At 39.9% G+C, this 20782-nt stretch overlaps 1 protein-coding gene across 3 annotated transcripts in view; it reads right to left on the bottom strand.

The window, feature by feature from the left end:
- The window catches only part of LOC132832127 (F-actin-uncapping protein LRRC16A-like), a 458164-nt gene that overhangs the window by 48941 nt on the left and 388441 nt on the right, over positions 1-20782 (bottom strand). For all 3 annotated transcript variants that reach the window (XM_060849857.1, XM_060849859.1, XM_060849860.1), the window contains exon 30: positions 11561-11627. In XM_060849857.1, coding sequence (XP_060705840.1) covers positions 11561-11627 — 67 coding nt within the window. The remainder of the gene's footprint in view (positions 1-11560; positions 11628-20782) is intronic.

Genomic DNA, 20782 nt, shown 5'->3' with positions numbered 1-20782 from the left:
TAGCAGGGATGGCAGCACAAGCAGTGCCACGTTCCTCCTGTGGGATGTTTGAGGTAAGGGATACCATTAATGTTCCAGCTGAGTACACCTGCAGGAAGAGCACACAACTCCAGTTCCTTGAAGACTGTGTTAGGGAACTTAAGTTGGAGCTGGATGAATTCAGGATCATTCGGGAGGCAGAGACAGTTATAGATAAAAGCTACAGGGAGGTGGTTACTCCTAGAAATGCAGATGATAGTCGGGTGACTGTTAGAAGGAGTGAAAAGCAGTCAGTGCAGGGATCCCTAGTGGCCGATCCCCTCAATGACAAGTATACCATTTTGGATACTGTCGGGGCAGGCGGCTTGCCAGGGGTATGTCATGGGGTACAGGTCTCTGGCACAGAGTCCGTCCCTGTTGTTCAGAAGGGAAAGGAGTAGAGCATTAATCATTGGGGACTCCTTAGTTAGGCTACAGACAGGAGGTTCCTTGGGAATGAGAGAGACTTATGATCGGTGTGTTGCCTCCCAGTGTCAGAGTTTGTAATGTCTTGGATCGTGTTTTCGGGATCCTCACTGGGGAGGGGGAGCAGCTCCAATTCGTGGTCCACATAGGCACCAATGACATAGATAGGAAAAGGGATGGGGATTTGAGACAGAAATTCAGGGAGCTAGGGTGGGAGATTAGTGGTGGAACAAACAGAGTTTTTGTCTCTGGTTTGTTGCCCGTGCCACGTGCTAGCGAGGTGAGGAATAGGGAGAGAGAGCAGTTGAACACGTGACTACAGGGATGGTGCAGGAGGGAGGGATACAGACAGCTGGCTAACTGGGGCTCATTTTGGAGTAGGTGGGATCTCTACAAATGGGGTGGTCTAACACCTGACCCTGAGGGGTACCGATATCCTGAGGGTGGGAGTGGGGGAGATTTACTAATGCTCTTTGGGAGGGTTTAAACGAATTCAGCAGGGGGATGGGAACCTAAAGTGTCCAGGAGGTTGAGAGTAAGGTGAAGTCAGAAATTAGGTTTCAAGGTCGCAGGAGTGTACCGGCAAGGAAGAAGTTGGTTTGAAGTGTGTCTACTTCAATGCCAGGAGCATCCGGAATAAGGTGGGTGAACATGCAGTATGGGTTGGTACCTGGGACTTCGATGTTGTGGCAATTTCAGAGACATGGATACAGCAGAGACAGGAATGGTTGCTGTAGGTTCCAGGGTTTAGATGTTTCAATAAGAACAGAGAAGATGGTAAAAGAGGGGGAAGTGTGGCACTGTTAATCAAAGACAGTATTACGGTGACAGAAAGGATATTTAATGAGGACTCGTCTGCAGAGATTGTATGGGCTGAGGTTCGAAACAGGAACGTAGAGGTCACATAGGCCTCTGATTAGTTCCAGAGATGTAGAGGAAAGGATTGCAAAGATGGTTTTGGAGTGAAAGTAACATGGTAGTTGTTATGAGGGACTTTAACTTTCCAAATATTGACTGGAAATATAGTTTGAGTATTTTAGATGGGTCAGTTTTTGTCCAATGTGTGGAGAAGGGTTTCCTGACACAGTATGTAGACAAGCCAACAAGAGGCGAGGCCACATTGGATTTGGCACTGGGTAATGAACCAGGCCAAGTGCTAGATTTGGAGATAGGTGAGCACTTTGGTGATAGTTACCACAATTCGGTTAAGTTTACTTTAGCAATGGAAAGGGATAGGTATACACCACAGGGCAAAAGTTATAGCTGGGAGAAAGGCAATTATGATGCGATTAGGCAAGCTTTAGGATGCCTAGGATGAGGAAGGAAACTGCAGGGGATAGGCACAATTGAAACGTGGAGCTTGTTCAAGGAACAGCTATTGCAGGTCCTTGAAAAGTATGTACCGGTCAGGCAGGGAGGAAGTGGTCGAGCAAGGGAACTGTAGTTTACTAAAGTAGTTGAATCTCTTGTCGAGAGGAAAAAGGAGGCTGATGTAAAGATGAGAAGTGAAAGCTCAGTTCAGGCACTTGAGAGTCACAAGTTAGCCAAGAAAGACCTAAAGAGAGAGCTAAGAAGAGCCAGGAGGGAACATGAGAAGTCTTTGGCAGACAGGATCAAGGGAAACCCAAACATAACTATAGGTATGTCAGAAATAAAAGAATGGCGAGGGCAAGATTAGGGCCAGTCAAGGACAGTAATGGGAAGTTGTGCGTGAAATATTTTTCATCAAATGAATATTTTTCATCAATATTCAGACAGGAAAAAAAACAATGTTGTTGAGGAAATACTGAGATACAGGCTATTAGATTAGACAGGACTGAGGTTCAGATGGAGGAGGTTTTTAGATTAGAGTGTGGAAACAGGCCCTTCGGCCCAACAAGTCCACACCGACCCGCCAAAGCGCAACCCACCCAGACCAATTCCCCTACATTTACCCCTTCACCTAGCACTACGGGTAATTTAGCATGGCCAATTCATCTAACTACATATTTTTAGACTGTGGGAGGAAACGGGAACAAACCCACGCAGACACGGGGAGAAAGTGCAAACTCCATGCAGACAGTTGCCTGAGGTGGGAATTGAACCCGGGTCTCTGGCGTCGTGAAGCAGCAGTGCTAACCACTGTGCCACCGTGCTGCCCAATTGTTAGCAATTCTGGACAGCGTGAAAATAGGTAAGCTCCCGGGGCCGAATGGGATTTATCCTAGGATTCTCTGGGAAGCCGGGGGGAGATTGCCGAGCCTTTAGCTTTGATCTTTATGTCATCATGGTCTACAGGAATAGTAGCAGAAAACTGGATGATAGCAAGAAGGGGAGTAGCAACAACCCTGGAAATTATAGGCCAGTGAGCCTTACTTCAGTTGTAGATAGGTTATAAGAGATAGGATTTATCATCATCTAGAAAGGAATAATTTGATTAGGGTTAGTCAGCATGGTTTTGTGAAGGGTAGGTTATGCCTCACAAACCTTATTGAGTTCTTTGAGAAGGTGATCAACAGGGTAAAAGCAGTTGATGTGGGTATATGGATTTCAGTAAAGTCTTTGATAATGTTCCCCGCAAGAGGCTATTGCAGAAAATATGGAGGCATAGGATTGAGGATGATTTAGCGGTTTGCATCAGAAATTGGCTCGCTGAAAGAAGACAGAGGGTGGTGGTTGATGGGAAATGTTCATCCTGGAGTTCAGTTACTAGTGGTATACCATGAGGATCTGTTTTGAGACCATTGTTGTTTGCTATTTTTACTAATAGCCTGGATGAGGGCATAGAAGGATGGGTTAGTAAATTTGCGGAATACACTAAAGTCGGTGGAGTTGTGAACAGTGTGGAAGGATGTTGCAGGTTATAGAGAGACATACATAAGGTGCACAGCTGGGCTGAGAGGTGGCAAATGGAGTTTAATGTGGAGAAGTGAGGTGATTCACCTTGGAAGGAGCAACAGGAATAGAGAGTACTGAGCTAATGGTAAGGTTAGTGTGGATAAGCAGAGACGTTTCTGTGTCCATTTGCATTGATCCCTGAAAGTTGTCACTCAGGTTGGTAAGGTTGTTAAGAAGGTGTACGGTGTGTTAGCTTTTATTCGTAGAAGGATTGAGTTTTGCAGCCATGAGGTCATGTTGCAGCTGTACAAAACTCTGGTGCAGCCCACTTGGAGTATTGCAGAGAGTTCTGGTCACTGCATTGTAGGAAGGATGTGGCAGCGATGGAAAGGGTGCAGAGGAGATTTACCAGTATGTTGCTTGCTGTGGAGGGAAGGTCTTATGAGGAAAGGTTGAGGGACTTGAGACTGCTTTTGTAAGAGAGAATAAGGTTGAGAGGTGACTTGAGAGGCATACAAGATGATCAGAGGATTAGATAGGATGGACAGTGAGAGCTTTTTTTTCCTCGGATGGTGATGGCTAGCATGAGAGGACATAGATTTAAATTGAGGGGTGATAGATACAGGACAGATATCAGAGATAGGTTCTTTACTCAGAGAGTACTAATGGCGTGGAACACCCTGCCTGCAACAGTAGTGGACTCGCCAAAATTAAGGGAATTTAAATAGTCATTGGATAAACATATGGATGGTAATGTGAGTTAGATAGGCTATACATTGGTTTCACCGGATAGTGCAATATCAAGTGCTTTAATATTCTATGTTCTAAGTAATAATCTCTCGATTGATACTTTTGCCATGCATGAATTGGCAGAGGAATAAAGAAATTAGCAGGTTAATTCTCTTGCCAAAAAAATGGTGAGAGAGATGGCTGTTTTGCTTTATGGGTCATTGGCACCAAAACTGGTTGAAATGGGAATTATTCCAAAGGGCAGGCTCTTCCTATTAGGACTGGGACTAGGGTCTTGGCTAATCAAGGACCAGGGTTTTATACCTATAAAGAGGGGATAGGGAAGATTTAGGAAATGGCACATTCAAAAGCAGCTTTGAAGAAGTGTTTTTGGAATAAATAGCTTATGCAAATTTAACTATAACAGAGTCATCAATACCATTGATGTACGTCATATATAGTTGAGCCTCTGGCACTGATCACAGCAGAGCCCTATCAGGTACAGTTTAAGTTGAAAATGCGATACATTTATTCCAATTTTGTTTCTTATTTGTCAATCCTCTATCAATGCTAATACAGCACCTTCAATACAATAAGCTCCTATTTCATTAGGAACCTTTTATGGGGCACCCTTACCAAATTTTCTTTTGGAAATCCAGGTACATTAGATCTATTAGTCTCCCTTAACATTCTTAATGAACTCTAATAATTGTCAAACATGATTTCCTTTTCACAAAATTATGTTGACTCTGCCTAATTATATGATTTTCTAAACATCCTGCTACTACTTCCTTAATAAATCAGTTCTTGCATTTTTTCCAATTAAAGTTGCTAGACCAGCTGGTTTATAGATTCCTTTTTATGGTCTTCATTCTCCATGTCCAACTCACCCAATTTCCATAATGGTCAGAACTTATAATCCCTAGAATAATGTAGGAAAGGAATCCTCTTACAAACTTTTGAAGCTCATTGAAACATATCCACTCAAATTATCCCCAAAATATATTAAATAGCCATAAAACTGCAGAAAATCATCCTTTTAGAAACCTCTTAAAATACATCAAACTGTCACTCAAAACACAACTGCTTGCGTTTTGTTTTTGACAGCTGCCCCGTTGAAGTGAACCAGTTACTGTGATGGAAAGCTTAGCTGAGCAATCATACCAATTTCACTGCACAACAATATCAATGTAACCTCCAGTGATAAATACATTAACATTTGTGAACAGTGGAGAAAATAGCCACCTGCTGTATTGCTCCAGAGGCTGGACAAATGGCTGAAGTGGTTAAAACACAGGGTGCAACTGACACAGTAAAATCTGAATCATCACAACATTGTTCAATGCAGAATAGCACTTTACCAACGGATGATGTATTCTGATGCATCTGAAGATTTTCCCATGTTTAGAATGCTGGTCAATTTAAAGGTCACTCAGGATTTCTAAACCAAGCCCCTCAAAATTCACCTCACGAGGAACATATTTAACATACACCATTATTTTATAACACAGGAATTGGCAACAGCTTTAAAACTGAGTCAACATTTTCCTTACCTTCATATGAAGGATTCCCCTATGGTTCATAAATCCACTGAAATTCCTTGAGTCATAGTGCCACCTAATTCCATGAAAAATAGTTGGGTGTCTAAACTCCCAGGCCTAACAACGCAGCCAGACGTGGATGTAAGCTGAAGGTATGTTATCTTATGCTGCCACAAGTAGCTGACAAAAGGAATGGGGATGGGATTTTAAGAATCAGGATGGACTCATCATCCTTCTAGACCAACCACCTTTATTGCAACATAAGTGGGTGAATGAACATCTGGTCAAGTAATCCAAATCCATATCCTTTCCTGTCCTGACCAGCATTCCCCACTCAACCACAACCACAAAACACAGGATGAATTATTGCATTTTTGTCTAATTTTGCTCTGTAAACATTAGCGGTTATGTTTGCCAATAAATTAATAGTGACAACATCTCAGTTCACTTGGAGCCCATGGGAATGTCTAGTTACTCCAAATAAACACAAGAATCTTCCTTCTGTGTCATCCATCTCTCCATCTCAATTTCCACTGTGCTACGATCCCCACTGATGATACTACTGAACAAAATAAAACAAAATGATGGAACAGCAGATGCTTGAAATCAGAAACAAAAACAGAAATTGCTGGAAAATCTCAGCTGGTCTGGCAGCATCTGTGGAGAGCAAAAGGAGTTAATGTTTCAATTTGAGTGACCCTTCCTCAGAAGAGAGTAAAGGTCATTGTCCTGAAAAAGTATCACTGGACCTGAAGCATTAACTCTCTTTTCTCCCCACAAATGCTGCCAGACCTGCTGAGATTTTCCAGCAATTTCTGTTTTTGATACTACTGAACAAGTCAGATACCAGAATGAAATCTAGCTCAGTAGATCATGCATTTGTGTATTTCATTTTTGTTAAGATGGTAGACAGTGGTGAAGGGCTTATGCCCGAAACATCGATTCTCCAGCTCCTCAGATGCTGCCTCACCTGCTGTGCTTTTCCAGCACCATTCTCAACTCTGATTTCCAGCATCTGCAGTCCTCACTTTCTCCTAGTCAGTTTCTGAAGCAAAATCACTGCTGAGTTTCTTAAACAGTGGAAGTGTGTTACATAAATAAAACATAGTTTGAGTGTTCTTAAAATGCGCAAAGTCTTATCCTGTTTCCCAACACTATCTGTTACACAGACTCAAATCCATATAAACTACTCTTTCATATCGAATCTGTAAGTTTGATTTAACTAATTTTCCTCAGTTTTCTCCTGTGAACGGGCAAATCTTCTCACATGAATACTCCCAAAACTGAAAGCTTAGACTTTCTCAATTTTTCGTAACCTGATGGTGTCTGACCAAACATGTCTGGTTTGAAAACTTCACAAACTAATAACTTTTCTATTGAGGTAACTGCATTTCATCAAAAGTTCCACACTCCTTTCTAGGAGAAAAACTATATTTCTGATTGCAGTGAAGTTTCCAAAAACTCTCAATTTGAGTTTCCTAAGCTAAAATCAAGCCCTGATTATTCTGAACCCAACAAAGGAATGATATTCAATATTTACCTACCTGCTGTAAATCATCACAACAAAAACTATTTTCCATTAAAATTACAGGGGATCCCTGCTCTCTGACATATACCAAATTCGGTTACTGTTCTGGAAAGAATATCTGACTTAGTTACTCTTTAAACCCTTCACAAAAATAACCAACCACAAGTTCTAAAAATCATGTTAATATATCCACATATACAACAAACACCCTTTATCATAGCTGGTTCTTACCAATTCACTTCTTTTCCTGCTGATGACTAAGATTCAAGTCTTCCTATTTTCAGTTCAAGTTTGAGTCCTTTTTGGATATGCTCATCATTTTTCTCTATTCTCGCAATAGGAATTGTGTGATGTACCCAACAGCCCTTCAATATAAATCCAATCTAATTTACTCTTTCGGTGTTTTTGCTCAATTTTCCTCCAAAATCTTTTTCCCTCTTCCGCTCTGTTATTACCTAAGAAACGGAATCATCACCTCTTTCCAAATATCTTGCTTGCAAGTAAGACTCATCAAGACCATAGTATCATCATAAGTGAATCCATTGATAATTGTGAGTATGACTAAAACATAACTTATCTAAGATATTTGATATTCTAATATTTTATTACTGATGGTATATTGTCATCACAGGCTGCTTTGCTTAACGTTTTTCTAGTCCAGACAATTTCTTTGTACTTCTCTTCTCAGTCCATCACTTATACCTTCAGCATGTTTCATCTTTAAGAATGTCCTTCAGTACGTCTCTGCCACAGCTACTCTGAAGACCTTAATATCTATTGTGTCCCCAAGTCCTCAATGTTTACTTCACTGAAACTTATTCCCCATTTTTCTCATTTAGGCTTTGCACAAAACAATTCCTCAACTGTTTACTTCAACATGTGTCCAAATGCTCGACAACATCCTGTTCAACTGGTTGTTTGCACATCTAGGCACCACTGCAGTCACAGCCTTCTCTCTGCTGCTGTTTCCCTCCTAGTAACTGCTGAACAACTCTTCTTTCAGGATGTTGAAAGCCTCAGCCTCTGTGCTTCCTCATACAACATTCATACCTGTGGTGTTAATTCTTAAATATCAGTTTGCAGCATGCTGCAGCACACAGAGTATGAATGGCCTGGTCATGACCATCATGAGCATTGTTGACTCTCCATGTACAAATACTCTTCTGGATAGTAGCAAACTCCCTCTTCCCAGCACAGCCCTCCTCTTGTCTCCCAGCTTTCCTATTAAAGTCACCTAAAACCCAGTGTTAAGAAGATCTTGAATTGCTATTTCAAAGGTTGCCTGCCTACTTTCTTCCTTCCCCAAAAGTTGATAATACGTTTCAGTTTCTTCCTCATTGTTCTTTATCCAACTAAATGTTAGCAACATCAAAGTCATTATTGCTAATGGCAAGTACTTCTGTTTCTGTTTGGCCTATTCACTAGATCAGCTACTCACCCAGTCTGAGCACATGTCATAAGGCTTCTATCATATTCATCAGTAAACTTGTTGTTTTTATCTACCTCAACATCATAATTATCTATCCTCATCTCATTCCTACTGTTGCTGAAACTTTTATAATGTCTCTGTTACTTTCCATTATCGATTTTGACCATCTGTTGATCTTAAAACCTTGTCTCAAATTACCTCCTAACTTTTCCGTTTCAACTGATTGATTTAAATTTCTTCATATTCAACTAAATTGCGTTTGGCATGTTTTCTTGCATAAATAAAGATAGTGTTCAGATGAGACTGTTATATACAGCCAGGGTGTGGATGATTACCTAACCTGCAGTGATGGTAATTAACTGCTAATGATTGGAAATGCTCCGCAAATGGCAGCTTGCCATTAATTTGGCAGATTGTTCAAATGTTGTAAAAGTTGAAATCTGTTTCATGAATGATGGTGACCATACTATAGAATTTCTTACCGATCAACCTCACTCATGACTTGCTGAAACTAAACTAAATTTGGAAGTCTTTGCCTCCCTGGTTTTCAGCTTCCTGGGACTTGAAGCTTATGTGAGTTTTGTTTCTTTCATTTATCAACTTTCAAAATATCAATGACAATGCATAAGGGAAGCATTTATCTTCTTCAACAGCCTATAATGTTGAATGTGTGAACATAAGAAATAGGAAGTGGAGTATTTAATGCTATGAGTCTGCTCTGCAATTAAAGATTATGCCTCCATTTCCACCATTTCTCACCAGACCTATGTCCTGAATTCTCTCGGTATTTAAAAAAAAATTACCAATTTACTGAACAACCACTGTTCACTGAGGTAGAGAATTCCAAAGATTTACAGCATTTTAAGTGAAGAAATTGCTTATGTCAACCTCCTTATTCTGATCCCTTATTGCATGATGATGATCACGTGTTCCAGATTGGCCAGCAAAAGCAAACATTTTCTCAGCCTGTACCCTGCCAAATGCTTTAAGAATTTTAGAAGTTACAATTGAATTCCTCTCACTGTTTGAGACTTTAGTGAATACAAGTCTAATCTTTCTGCTTAGGACAAGTATCTCATTGCAAACATCAGGCTAGTGAACCTTCATGACAATTTCTAGGGCAGAAATATACTAAGGTAAGGAAACCTAAATGGCATTCTTTTTACAAAGTGAATAACTTTATTATCATAGTGTCCCCACAGTGTGGAAACAGGCCATCTGGCCCAAAAAGTCCACAGTGACCCTCTGAAGAGCATCCCACCCAAACTCATGCCCTCCCTGCAACCCTGGACTTCATATGGGCAATCCACCTAAATTACACATCCTTGGAAACTACAGGCAGTTTAATCTGGCCAATCTACCTAACTTGCACATCTTTAGATTCTGAGAGGAAACCCATGGAGGCACAGGGAGAATGTGCAAAATCCACACAGACAAGCGCCTGAGGGTGGTATCTAACCCAGGTCCCTGGTGCTGTGAGGCAGCAGTGCTAACCACAAAGCCACCATGCTGCCCAACCACAGAGCCGCTGTACTTTGCCATATTCTATTTGCTCACGGAACCCAAGTCTCTTCCTCACCAGCTCTTCATATCTTTTGCATTACTGACGTTACCAGCACTGCACTGTCAGCAAACTTGGATGCTACGTTCATCCAAGTCAATTCATATAGATTGTAAATAAAAGGTAGCTCAAGAACTGATCCTATTGCTTTATTACTTACAGCCTGATAGCCCAAGAATGGCCTTTTTATTCCTCATCTCTGTTTTCTGTCCATTGAACAACCCTCAATCCCTTCAAATGTACACACCCAATCTCATAAATCTTAATTTTGAATCAAAATGCTTATTTAAAATTCAATTATCTGAACGGAAACACACTTTGAAGGAAAGCCTGAAAGTTGAAAACTATACAAATAATAACAATTAATGTTGTTTTTGAAATATTTTTGCAAATTGTCTAACAATAATACAAATACACAAATTAATTCAAAATCCACCAAAGACCAGTTAGAACTACTACGAAAGACTGAAAAGGGACTGCTTGTTATTAAACTTTAATACACAGGTGAGAGGGAGGCAACATAACAGAGGTGTCATTCTTTCAAAGAAATGGAGAGTGTCCTATGTGGTTTTATTACCATTTGATAAAGCTATATTTACTCGTGTGTAATGGTTGCAGAAATCTCATCCTTCTTCACTGCAATTATTGTATTTCAACTTTTATTTTGCTTCTTTCATTGAATATATTAAAATTAGAGAAAGTTAAGCAAACAATATATTCACATCAAAGTTAATTTGGGGACCAAAATTGTTATGTTCGTTCATTTTTTAAAAAAAGTTTTCTTTCAATATGTTAAATTTCTGCAAGTATGCTGAAGTAGAAAATTAAATATTCCATTTTGTGATAATCTACTTATTATAAACGTAGTTTAAAGAAATCTGCAGTGCTATTAGAGAATATCCCAAAATACTGGATTTGAATCACTATTGTATTCAAACAGTTCTCTATAAATTATTTATCTTAAAAGGTAGATTTTAGTTGTGTTTCTAAAAGAGTTATTTTTTTTTTAAAAAAGTCAATACGGAGGGAATAAAAATTGCTTCATTTCAATAAGCTGAACACAGGTGAAAACTGCTTAACCACCCAACCACTAGATGGGAGTGTTTATACATGAGCACCTCGCTGGAGTCTTCAGCAGGAAGTAAAACAAAATTATTTTCTGATGAGAATGTTGTGATTAATTAGAAATAAACTATTCATTTCCTGTTGCATCTGAAACTTGTACAGTTACAAAATACACCAATGACAAATGAAAAAAAGAGACCCCAATATTAGTGCAAAATATTGGACGGCTTTCTCAACTCAGTTTTTGGCTCAACGTTACTAGAGGAAAATTACCACAATTTTAGTCGTCATTTTCTTTAATTTGCTTTCGGACAATATTTCCAACTACTCTTTCCTTAGAAATATATCTGAAAGCTAAATTTAAGAATAATGATCAACACCAGGTTCAAGTGATCTTATTTTACTTCTCCACAAAAACTAAATGGAACATGCGCCTCTTCACTTACCAAATGCTCTGGAAACAGGGCGGAGCATCCTACTGTGGATACTTTTCCTCTTCGACTTGGGAGTCATCTGCCACACAAAACAGAAGTTCAGTTAAATCACTGAAGCATACGTTCTTAAACACTGTATACCGTGCATGTATCGCATACATCATTTTAGAACACTTTTGGATGCACTCCTAAATACATACATAGGCTTCAGATGCATTTTTTTTGTTTTAAAACTGCACACTCCTCCATGCACCATTCTAATGGCTAAGGTATCTTGTGCACATTTTATTTAGAGAGATTGTTCAAATTTAACACACAATAATAGGGTAAATGTTGAGAAGATGCTCCCAGTTGCAGGGAATCTTGAATAAGTGAACACAGTTTTCAATTAAGTGGACACTTATTTAAAATTGAGATACGAGGGAATTTCTTTTTGCAGAGGGTGGTGAATGTCTGGAATTTTTATCCCAGAGAGTTGTGCAGGCTGGATCAAAATGTATTTAAAGAGGAGGTAGATTTTTGAAACGTTAGGGATTTGACTGCTCAGGTCCGAGCATGAAAAAGCTGTTGAAACCTGGAGCAGATCAGCTATGATCTTGTAGACCGAATGGCCTTCCCAAGCTCCAATTCTTATGTTCTTATAACAGAAACCAGAAAGTGAAAATCATGGGACTATTTTGCCCCAAAAATCAAAATCTCTGACTTAACAAAGTAGCACTGAAATAAAAGCTGCACTTCCTTTTACATGTATTCTTCATTTTTGAATGTGCAAGTAAACATAGTGTTCTAGTCTTTTGTTTCATATTTTGCAATCTGATATCATATGACAGCAAGGTGATGTCTTACCCATCCTTGCAAATCATGAATCTGCATCGAAATTGTATTTCCATTCTTGATTACAGACAAACTCAAATTTGAAAATGCATTTGATGAGAAAGGTAACTCATTACAAAGGGCAAAAAACTCTATGTAAAGGCATAAAATAAGGAATCTCATTTCCTATTGTAGAACTTCAGTCACCTGTTCAGCACAAACAAATAACTAAAATATACAAAAATGCAACTACATATCAGCACAATGTTAAAATTAATTCTGAGCACAACTACAGCTGTTATAGAGTCATACAGCACGGAAACAGACCCTTCGGTCCAACCAGTCCATACTGAATATAATCCCAAACTATCTACTCAAATTGTCAATTCAACACTAAAGTAACATAAACTATGCAAAGGTCATGAGATGCAAGGAAAAACATGAGCTCTTATTTTTAAGCAAATGAAGCATTATTTGACGTAAACATATTACACATACCATTTAACTTTGCTGTATAAGCACTCAACATGATAAGTGACACCAGAAGTGTGGAAACTGTCCCTACTCGACAGGCTTAAAACAGCAAAACATCCATCTTCAAGCATTTTAAAGACGGAACAAAACATACGGGTTGACCATGACCTTATTCAACTTAAAATTTCAGTCTCAGATGAAGTATTAGCAGTCCAAAAGATTTGACTTTTCAGGTTTCTAATAAACCTGAATCCATCTGTACGTTCCAAGAAAAGTGGTGCTTTGTCTCTGAAGAAGCAAGTACAAAAGCTGAAATAACTGGCCTGCAAGATCATAATTCTTTGTAGTCATGAACCAAAAACTAACGAATAGTCTTTTTCAGTTAGGTTGGTAAGCTCATTCGATGGAAACTTATTGAAATGCCAGTAGCAGATTCAGTTCGGCAGAAAGAAAACTTCAGTTGGTCTGTGTGTGTGAAGAGTGGAGTTTTGCCATAGAAACTCGAAGGAGTGCTGTGCCACAGCTATCACTTCAATCGTGAAAGCAGATCTGTGTGCACGAGATTTGAAAAGGTCAATCAACTTGTAGAGTTAAAAAGTTAGATTATTTAAGGTTTCACTCAAAAAATGAAGGGTCACGTAGGTAACTGCGAGCTCCATTGTGTGTCAAGGCTCCTCCAATCACAAGTATAACATGTGTCACTCCCAATTCTGACCTAGCCAAGTTAATAAGGTGGCCCATCTTTGGAGAGCACAATAATTCTCTACATCAGAGGGCACTGAATTGTCACTTTGAGCAGGTTAGATTAGATTAGGTTAGATTGGATTCCCTACAGTGTGGAACAGGCCCTTCGGCCCAACAAATCTACACCGACCCACCAAACAGTAACCCAATGCACCTAGCACTATGGGGAATTTAGCATGGCCAATTCACCTGCCCTGCACATCTTTGGACCTGTGGGAGGAAACCCACGCAGACACAATAGGAGAATGTGCAAACTCCACACAGACGGTCACCCAAGGCTGGAATTGAGCCTGGGACCCTGTTGCTGTGAGGCAGCAGTGCTAACCACTGAGCCACCATGCCGCCCTACCGGAATACAGTCAGCTTGGAAATTATCTCCACTAAAAATGATTTCATTAACTTCATTAATCTCTCTTACTTCAGAACGAACTTAGCCAAGGGGTTCCATTTTAACAGTGATTTAAGCACAAAATCTTTCACTCGAGAGAGAGCAGCAGCTTTTCAGGTTTTTGTTGGGAGTTTGGGGAAATACAGGATCATTGTCTTGTTTGAGCAAATTCCCATACTTGCTATGTAAAACACTATGTGGTAACTTCACAAGTTTAAGTTGGGGCCCTTATCTAAGGAGAGATACACTGGCATCGGACACAGGTTATAAAACTTTCACTAGGCGGATACCAGGAATGGAGGGATTGTCTTATTAGAAGAGACTGATTTTATATTCATTAGAGTTTAAAAGAATGACAGACAACCTTATTGAAACTTACAAGATTCTTAGGGGACCTGACATGTCTATGATTTGAGGACATAATCTCAGAACAAGGGGTGGCAAATTTAAGACATTTAGATCACAGAATCATGACAGGGTTCCTGTAGTGCTGAGAGAGGCCATTCGGCCTATCACATCTGTACCAACTCTCCAAAGAGCATTTATTCCCTCCCAAACCTATCCCTATTGTCCCACATTTACCACAGCTAATCCACCAAGCCTGCACATTCCTTAGGCACTACAAGACAATTTAGCATGGCCAATCCACCTAATCTGTACATCTTTAGAAGGCATTTCTTCTGAGTACAGTGAATCAGTGGCATTCTTTACTGCAAAGAGCTGTAGAGGCTGGATCAAGGCTGAGGTAGACAGATTTTAGATCAAGCAGGGAATTGAAGGTGATGCAAAAAGAAAAGAAAATGGAGTTGAGGGTTCCAGAATCAGCCATGATCTCATTAAATGACAAAGCAGATTTGATAGGTTGAAGGGCCGTTATCTGCTCCTGTGTCTTATGCAGTGGAAATTCAAACAAGTGTGATGGAGTTTTAAAAACCTGAAGATTTTGATGGTGAAAGAAACCCAAAATGAGATTAATTCATGGGTTTGCTTTCACTGGATCACATTGGGTGTTGCAGTCATCAAATTAAACATGCCTAGGTTTCAAAACATGATGGAGTGGAAGTTCTCTTTCAGTGTCCATGAATCACACCAGCCAGTACATTTAACCTTTTTGCAAAACTGTAGCTTGCCATAAATTACAGTTGATACTGAGCTGACAGTTGATTTACATTAACGATGCTGCCAGGAAGAGAATAGGGTACTATTTAATCCAGCCCATATAAAACTGGATCTCACATGACTGAAGATTTGGAAATAAATCTGTTTTTAAAGGCTTTAAAGGAGGATTCTTAGTCAGGAATTGCCCATTCCCAATGCTTGCAAAATAAGGGTGGTCAGGATATTACAGTTTGTGGAATAAATTACCAGGAAAAGTCATTAGATGTATTAATCTGCTCTTCCTTGAATGCTAAGTGATCTTTATAAGTCCATCAGCAAGAGATGACATAGCCATAATCTGTTCCGAAAGATGGTATCCGAGATAATCCATTAATACTACTCTCAACAACAGCTGAATATTTGTGTGCAAATTTATGGAAAAATGTATGATTTGTGACAATGTATTCAAGGTTAGGTAAAGCTGATAAAAAGCAATAATCTCCTAACTTTGTTTGTGTGTCCCCCACCATGCAATCATCAAGAAGACACTGCATAGGTCACTTCAAAAACCATCATATTTAAAGCAATGTACATGAATGGCTGTGCTTAAAAATGCAAGGCAGCATGGAATAAACTTCTGTAAATCACCATTTCACTGCAGCGATTCCTGGATCTTCATCAATCGAGAGATCAAAAATGACCAAAATGTTTTATGCCCAAGCGAAGATCGGCTTATCTTTAGGTTTGCATTGTGGAGAAGGTCTAAAATATAGTATTATTGGTCCAGATAGCCAGATAGTCACGAGAGCAGCAGTGACTGGAGTTTCACATCAGGAACCATGGGGATTCCCATGTGGATCAGACTCCTTTGGAATTGCTCAGGAAATCAAAGATTCCGATGGGCAATTTCCCTGCTTCTCGAATCCACTAAAGTCAGAGATTCCAGAAGTTTTGCTTCAATTAATCTAATAGTTATTCAGGAAAGGTTATAGGATTAAAACGTTACTCTACCATCTTGCTGACTACTAAACTGACTCCCAATTCATAACCTCCACCAAACTGAATAACCTTGAAGCCCCTTAAATTCACTACAGCAACCACTGGTCTGAAGCCTTGGACTAGAGTAGTTTCCCCACAGCCATGGACCCAACTTTCCCTCTTCCCATTGGAACAAACACCAATTATGTCATTTCAAACTTACTTGGAAGCCTAAACCCTTAACTAACTGAGGGAAAGTGAGGACTGCAGATGCTGGACAAGTCAGAGTCAAAAAGGCTGGCACTGGAAAAGCACACAGGTCAGGCAACATCCAAGGAGCAGGAGAGTCGACGTTTCGAGCATAAGGCCTTCATTAGGAATGCTGATGAAGGGCTCATGCCCGAAACAGCGACTCTCCTGCTCCTTGGATGCTTTTCCAGTGCCACCCTTTTCGACCTTAACTAACTGCCATTCTATCCCAATCCTTTTAAAAACTTAGCTTTTCACAGAAAATGTGGCTGGTTCTGCATCTGGGCACTTAAATCCCAGTTTACGGCATCTACTGCTGTGTTAAAAAAAGGGAATAGCTTGGCTTGACTTCCTCCCACCATCCTGGAGAGCAGCACAAATACTGGATTTACGGTATGGCCTGCAGTTTTAAAGGAGCCGGGGTCAGAATTGCCGGCCAAGTGTTGGAGCAAAGCAGCAATCTGGCTACGATCACTATTCCTCAGATTATCTGGGCCCTTATTTGTAACATGGTTTCTAGAGAGGTAGATGTGCTTTTGGGTTTTGGTGCTGTGAAAGTCTGATCAGCTTTTTTTCTATAAAGTGTCAGAAAGTAATTTGGAACAGTGACTGAAAATTGTCCTTTCCAAGAAATCATGTTACTTAAGCTAAATAGTTTAATAAGCTATCTGGTGAGAAAATTGCTCCTCCTTAATGACCTGTGCTTTATGAACTCCGGAAGGGGAGACAAGAGTCAGAGGTGTGTTGCAATTCAGAAGAAAAGATAAATACCAGCAGTTCCATGACAGCACAATGCTTTGTGGGCAGCACGGTGGCACAGTGGTTAGCACTGCTGCCTCACAGCGCCAGAGACCCAGGTTCAATTCCTGCCTCAGGCAACTGTCTGTGTGGAGTTTGCACATTCTCCCCATGTCTGCGTGGGTTTCCTCCGGGTGCTCCGGTTTCCTCCCACAGTCCAAAGATGTGCAGGTTAGGTGAATTGGCCATGCTAAATTGCCCAGAGCGTTTGGTGAAGGGGTAAATGTAGGGGAATGGGTCTGGGTGGGTTGCTCTTCGGAGGGTCAGTGTGGACTTGTTGGGCTGAAGGGCCTGTTTCCACACTGTAGGGAATCTAATCTAATCTTTATGTTTGTGTCTTAAGGGTCCAGTGAGATAAGCCAGTGAATTAGCCTGGGTGGCTTGGGGGGAGGCAGTAATGGAATAAATCACACCTGGTTTGCTTAAAGTTGCTGAAATGAAATACTTAGTGAACTGCAGCAGTTCACTAAGTGAAAGTGAAGATGGGAGCTTTCGGTTTGTAGATGGTATTACTGCGAAAAGGGTTAACTGTTTCTTTTTGTTATTTATAATAAGGTCTTTCACATTGTCACATATGGGTTTTTCTTGTGCACTAAACCCATTGCATTTTTTTAAGCAGTATACTGAACACTCCCTCCCACAACTTTGGGTGAGTACGGTCAGGGACTGACCACCACAATAACCAAATTGGAAAAACACCATTTATGGTCTATCAAGCCAGGTTCCACTGTGGAATTTGACTTGTCTAGTCTTTCACCATCAGCTAGAATCATAATATTAATAGATCAATTATTCTTGTTAATATGTATCCGAATGTTTTACGAATGGAGGCAGCTTGTAAAGTCAAATTAAGACGATGCAAATCCAACGAGTTGACAATAGTTTGTCTGTTTCTTGGAGTTTTTGAGTGTGTACAAATTATACCACAAATTGGTCATCTGGTTACTAAAAATGCAAATGAATTTAGGCTGGCCAGAACATAGCCCACGGATGCAGTTGTGGTATTTCTTTTCACACCAGCATCCTCAACTTATGACTCATTCACCAATTTTGCAGCAGTCACTTTTGATGTACAATCACCACAACCCAGCAAGCTACTGCTGCTATGTTATAACAAGCTACTAGCTAAACACATCATGGTAGAAGACATGTTTATTATTATGGAAGCAAGTTATTCTACTTAAACTACACTTGTGCAGTTAGTGGACAAGAAGGAGTTGAACATTACAGTGTCATACAAACATAGCTGAACTACTGGAACTGGAGTCCTGCCCCAACTTGAGAATTGCTGCATAAGATGCTTTTAATTGAACCAACAGATGCACCTTGACTTAATGATCTGTATTTGAGACCAATGAAAAACTTCAATGTATCACTTTTTGATGTATCTTATTTTACCAATTGTCTTCTGCAGGGATTTGAATTAATTAATATTGATAAGTGTACATTATTAATGAAATGACACTAGAGATTTGATAGGCAATATCTCTCTAAGAACCTGAAGGTAATCAACAAGTCCATCAAAAACATACAAAGTGTACGTCAAAGGATGCACCATTCAGCCCACATATCTGTGCTGCTCAATACAGAGTCATCCAGCTGAATCCCACAATCTGGCTCTTGGCAACCTAAGTTCATTTGGAGGGTTTGAACTACAGGGAGAGGCTGAACAGGCTGGGGCTGTTTACCCTGGAGCTTCAGAGACGGAGGGGTGACCTTATAGGGGTTTGTAAAACCATGAGAGGCAGGGATAGAGTAAATAGACAAGGTCATTTCCCTGGGGTCAGGGAGACCAGAACTAGAGGGCAAAGGTTTAGGGTGAGAGGGGAAAGATATAAAAGACACATAAGGGGCCATTTTTCCACAAAGAGGGTGATGCGTATATGGAATGAGCTGCCAGAGGAAGTGGTGGAGGCTGGTACAATTATGGCATTTAAAAGGCATATGAATAGGTATGGTTTAAAGGGATACGAGGCAACTGCTGGCAAATGGGACTAAATTAGTTTAGGATATCTGATCAGCATGGACAAGTTGGACCAAAGAGTCTGTTTCTATGCTGTACATCACGATCACTATATGACTCTAAGTGCTCATAGAACTACAGAATGGTTAGAACAAAAGAGGGGTTTGTTTGGTCTGACATGCTTGTTCCTCCTCTGCAAGATTAAGTCAGGTAGTATCACTTCCCAATGCTTGTTCTGTAGCCTTGCAAAGTACAAGTGCTTCTTAAAATGGTAAGAGTTTCTTGCCTCTATCACTCTTTCAGGCTTTTATGTTCGGACTCCTACCATCTTGCATGCCCTCTGCCACTTGCTTTAAGTCTATGCCCCATGACTATTTACCTCTTTGGTATACACATCATAAGTTTATACTCATCAACTAAATTGCCTTCAGCTTCCTTTGTTCCAAAAATGCAGTCCCAAACTATCCAAAATAAAAACAGAAGATGCTGGAGAAACTCAATATATATTTGGCAGTATCTGTAGAGCGAGAAACAGGGTTAATGCTTCAAGCTGAAAACATTCACTCTGAAGACCTTGTAACTAGGAATGTCAGATACTATTTCTACCCTTAAGCCACATTTCAGTAATAGCTAATGATATTATATTTCTAAGTGTCATCTGTGCCCTTGGCACATACTTTTTATTAATTCCTTACATTGAAGTATGTGACGTTAATCACTGGAAAACTCCTTTGTTGCCTATTCTTAGCCTTCTCATGTCAATCATTTGTCAAAACTGTGGTACAATAATATGAAGAAATTTGATATCAGATTTGTGAATGAGATAAGAAAATCAAAAAACAAGCCTTAAACTGACCTACGGCAAACCAGAAAGGGGTTTTCCAATATTCAGAACCATGCATATATTAACTGCGCCTTTGTGGCATTAGTTATATGTAGTATAGAGGGTCCAATCTTAACAAAGGTAACTATGGGTGGGAGAGTGTTATGAGTCAGTGTGATTAAACCTCCAGGAGCAAGTCCAGTGAAAGCTGGTAACACTAAGCAGAAGTAGAAGCTAGCTGGGTACAATCCCACTCAAGGTTTAGGCTCGGGGTAGCACTTTGGCTCTCAATAAGAAAATTGTGGTTTCAAGAAGCTGACAACTAGATTATTGTTCAATATTCTACTGGGGAAATGAGTAACTCTGGGGAGCCAGCTTTCAGACAAAATATGAAACCAAGCATGGGTGGGTGTAAACAATCTTATGGCTAGTTTGAGCAAAATGTGGGGTGGGGTAGAGCTTCTGTTGACCTGGTCAAAACTTATCACTTAATCAACACCTAAAAAAGACACTCATTGATTTTTTGGGGGAACTTGCTGTATGTAAGTTGGCTATCTAGATTCAAAAATACATCACTGGCTTTGAAACACTTTGGGGTGTACTGAAATCATCAAGGTTTACCAACACAGGTCTTTAATTCTTTAAAGCAGCTTAGAGGTTTCCTGATGTTGGAAAAAGTGACATGAAATCATGGAACCAGGCTTGAGAGTGTTTTGTCAAAAGCATTGCAAAAAATTGAACATAATGCAGACTTTAAAAATGCAACCATTCTTTGTTTCTCAATGCAATTGTTTAATTTGCAAAAATAAGCTTCAATAATTATTTCAAGCAAACTAAATGCTTTACATAAAAAGCTGTTTTCCATTCAAGCACATATTCAAACAAACTCACAGCACAACTGACTTC

This window comes from Hemiscyllium ocellatum, chromosome 34 (assembly GCF_020745735.1).
Source record: "Hemiscyllium ocellatum isolate sHemOce1 chromosome 34, sHemOce1.pat.X.cur, whole genome shotgun sequence".
In the NCBI taxonomy this organism is placed as follows: Eukaryota; Metazoa; Chordata; class Chondrichthyes; order Orectolobiformes; family Hemiscylliidae; genus Hemiscyllium; species Hemiscyllium ocellatum.
This window is presented reverse-complemented; position numbering and strand designations above follow the sequence as displayed.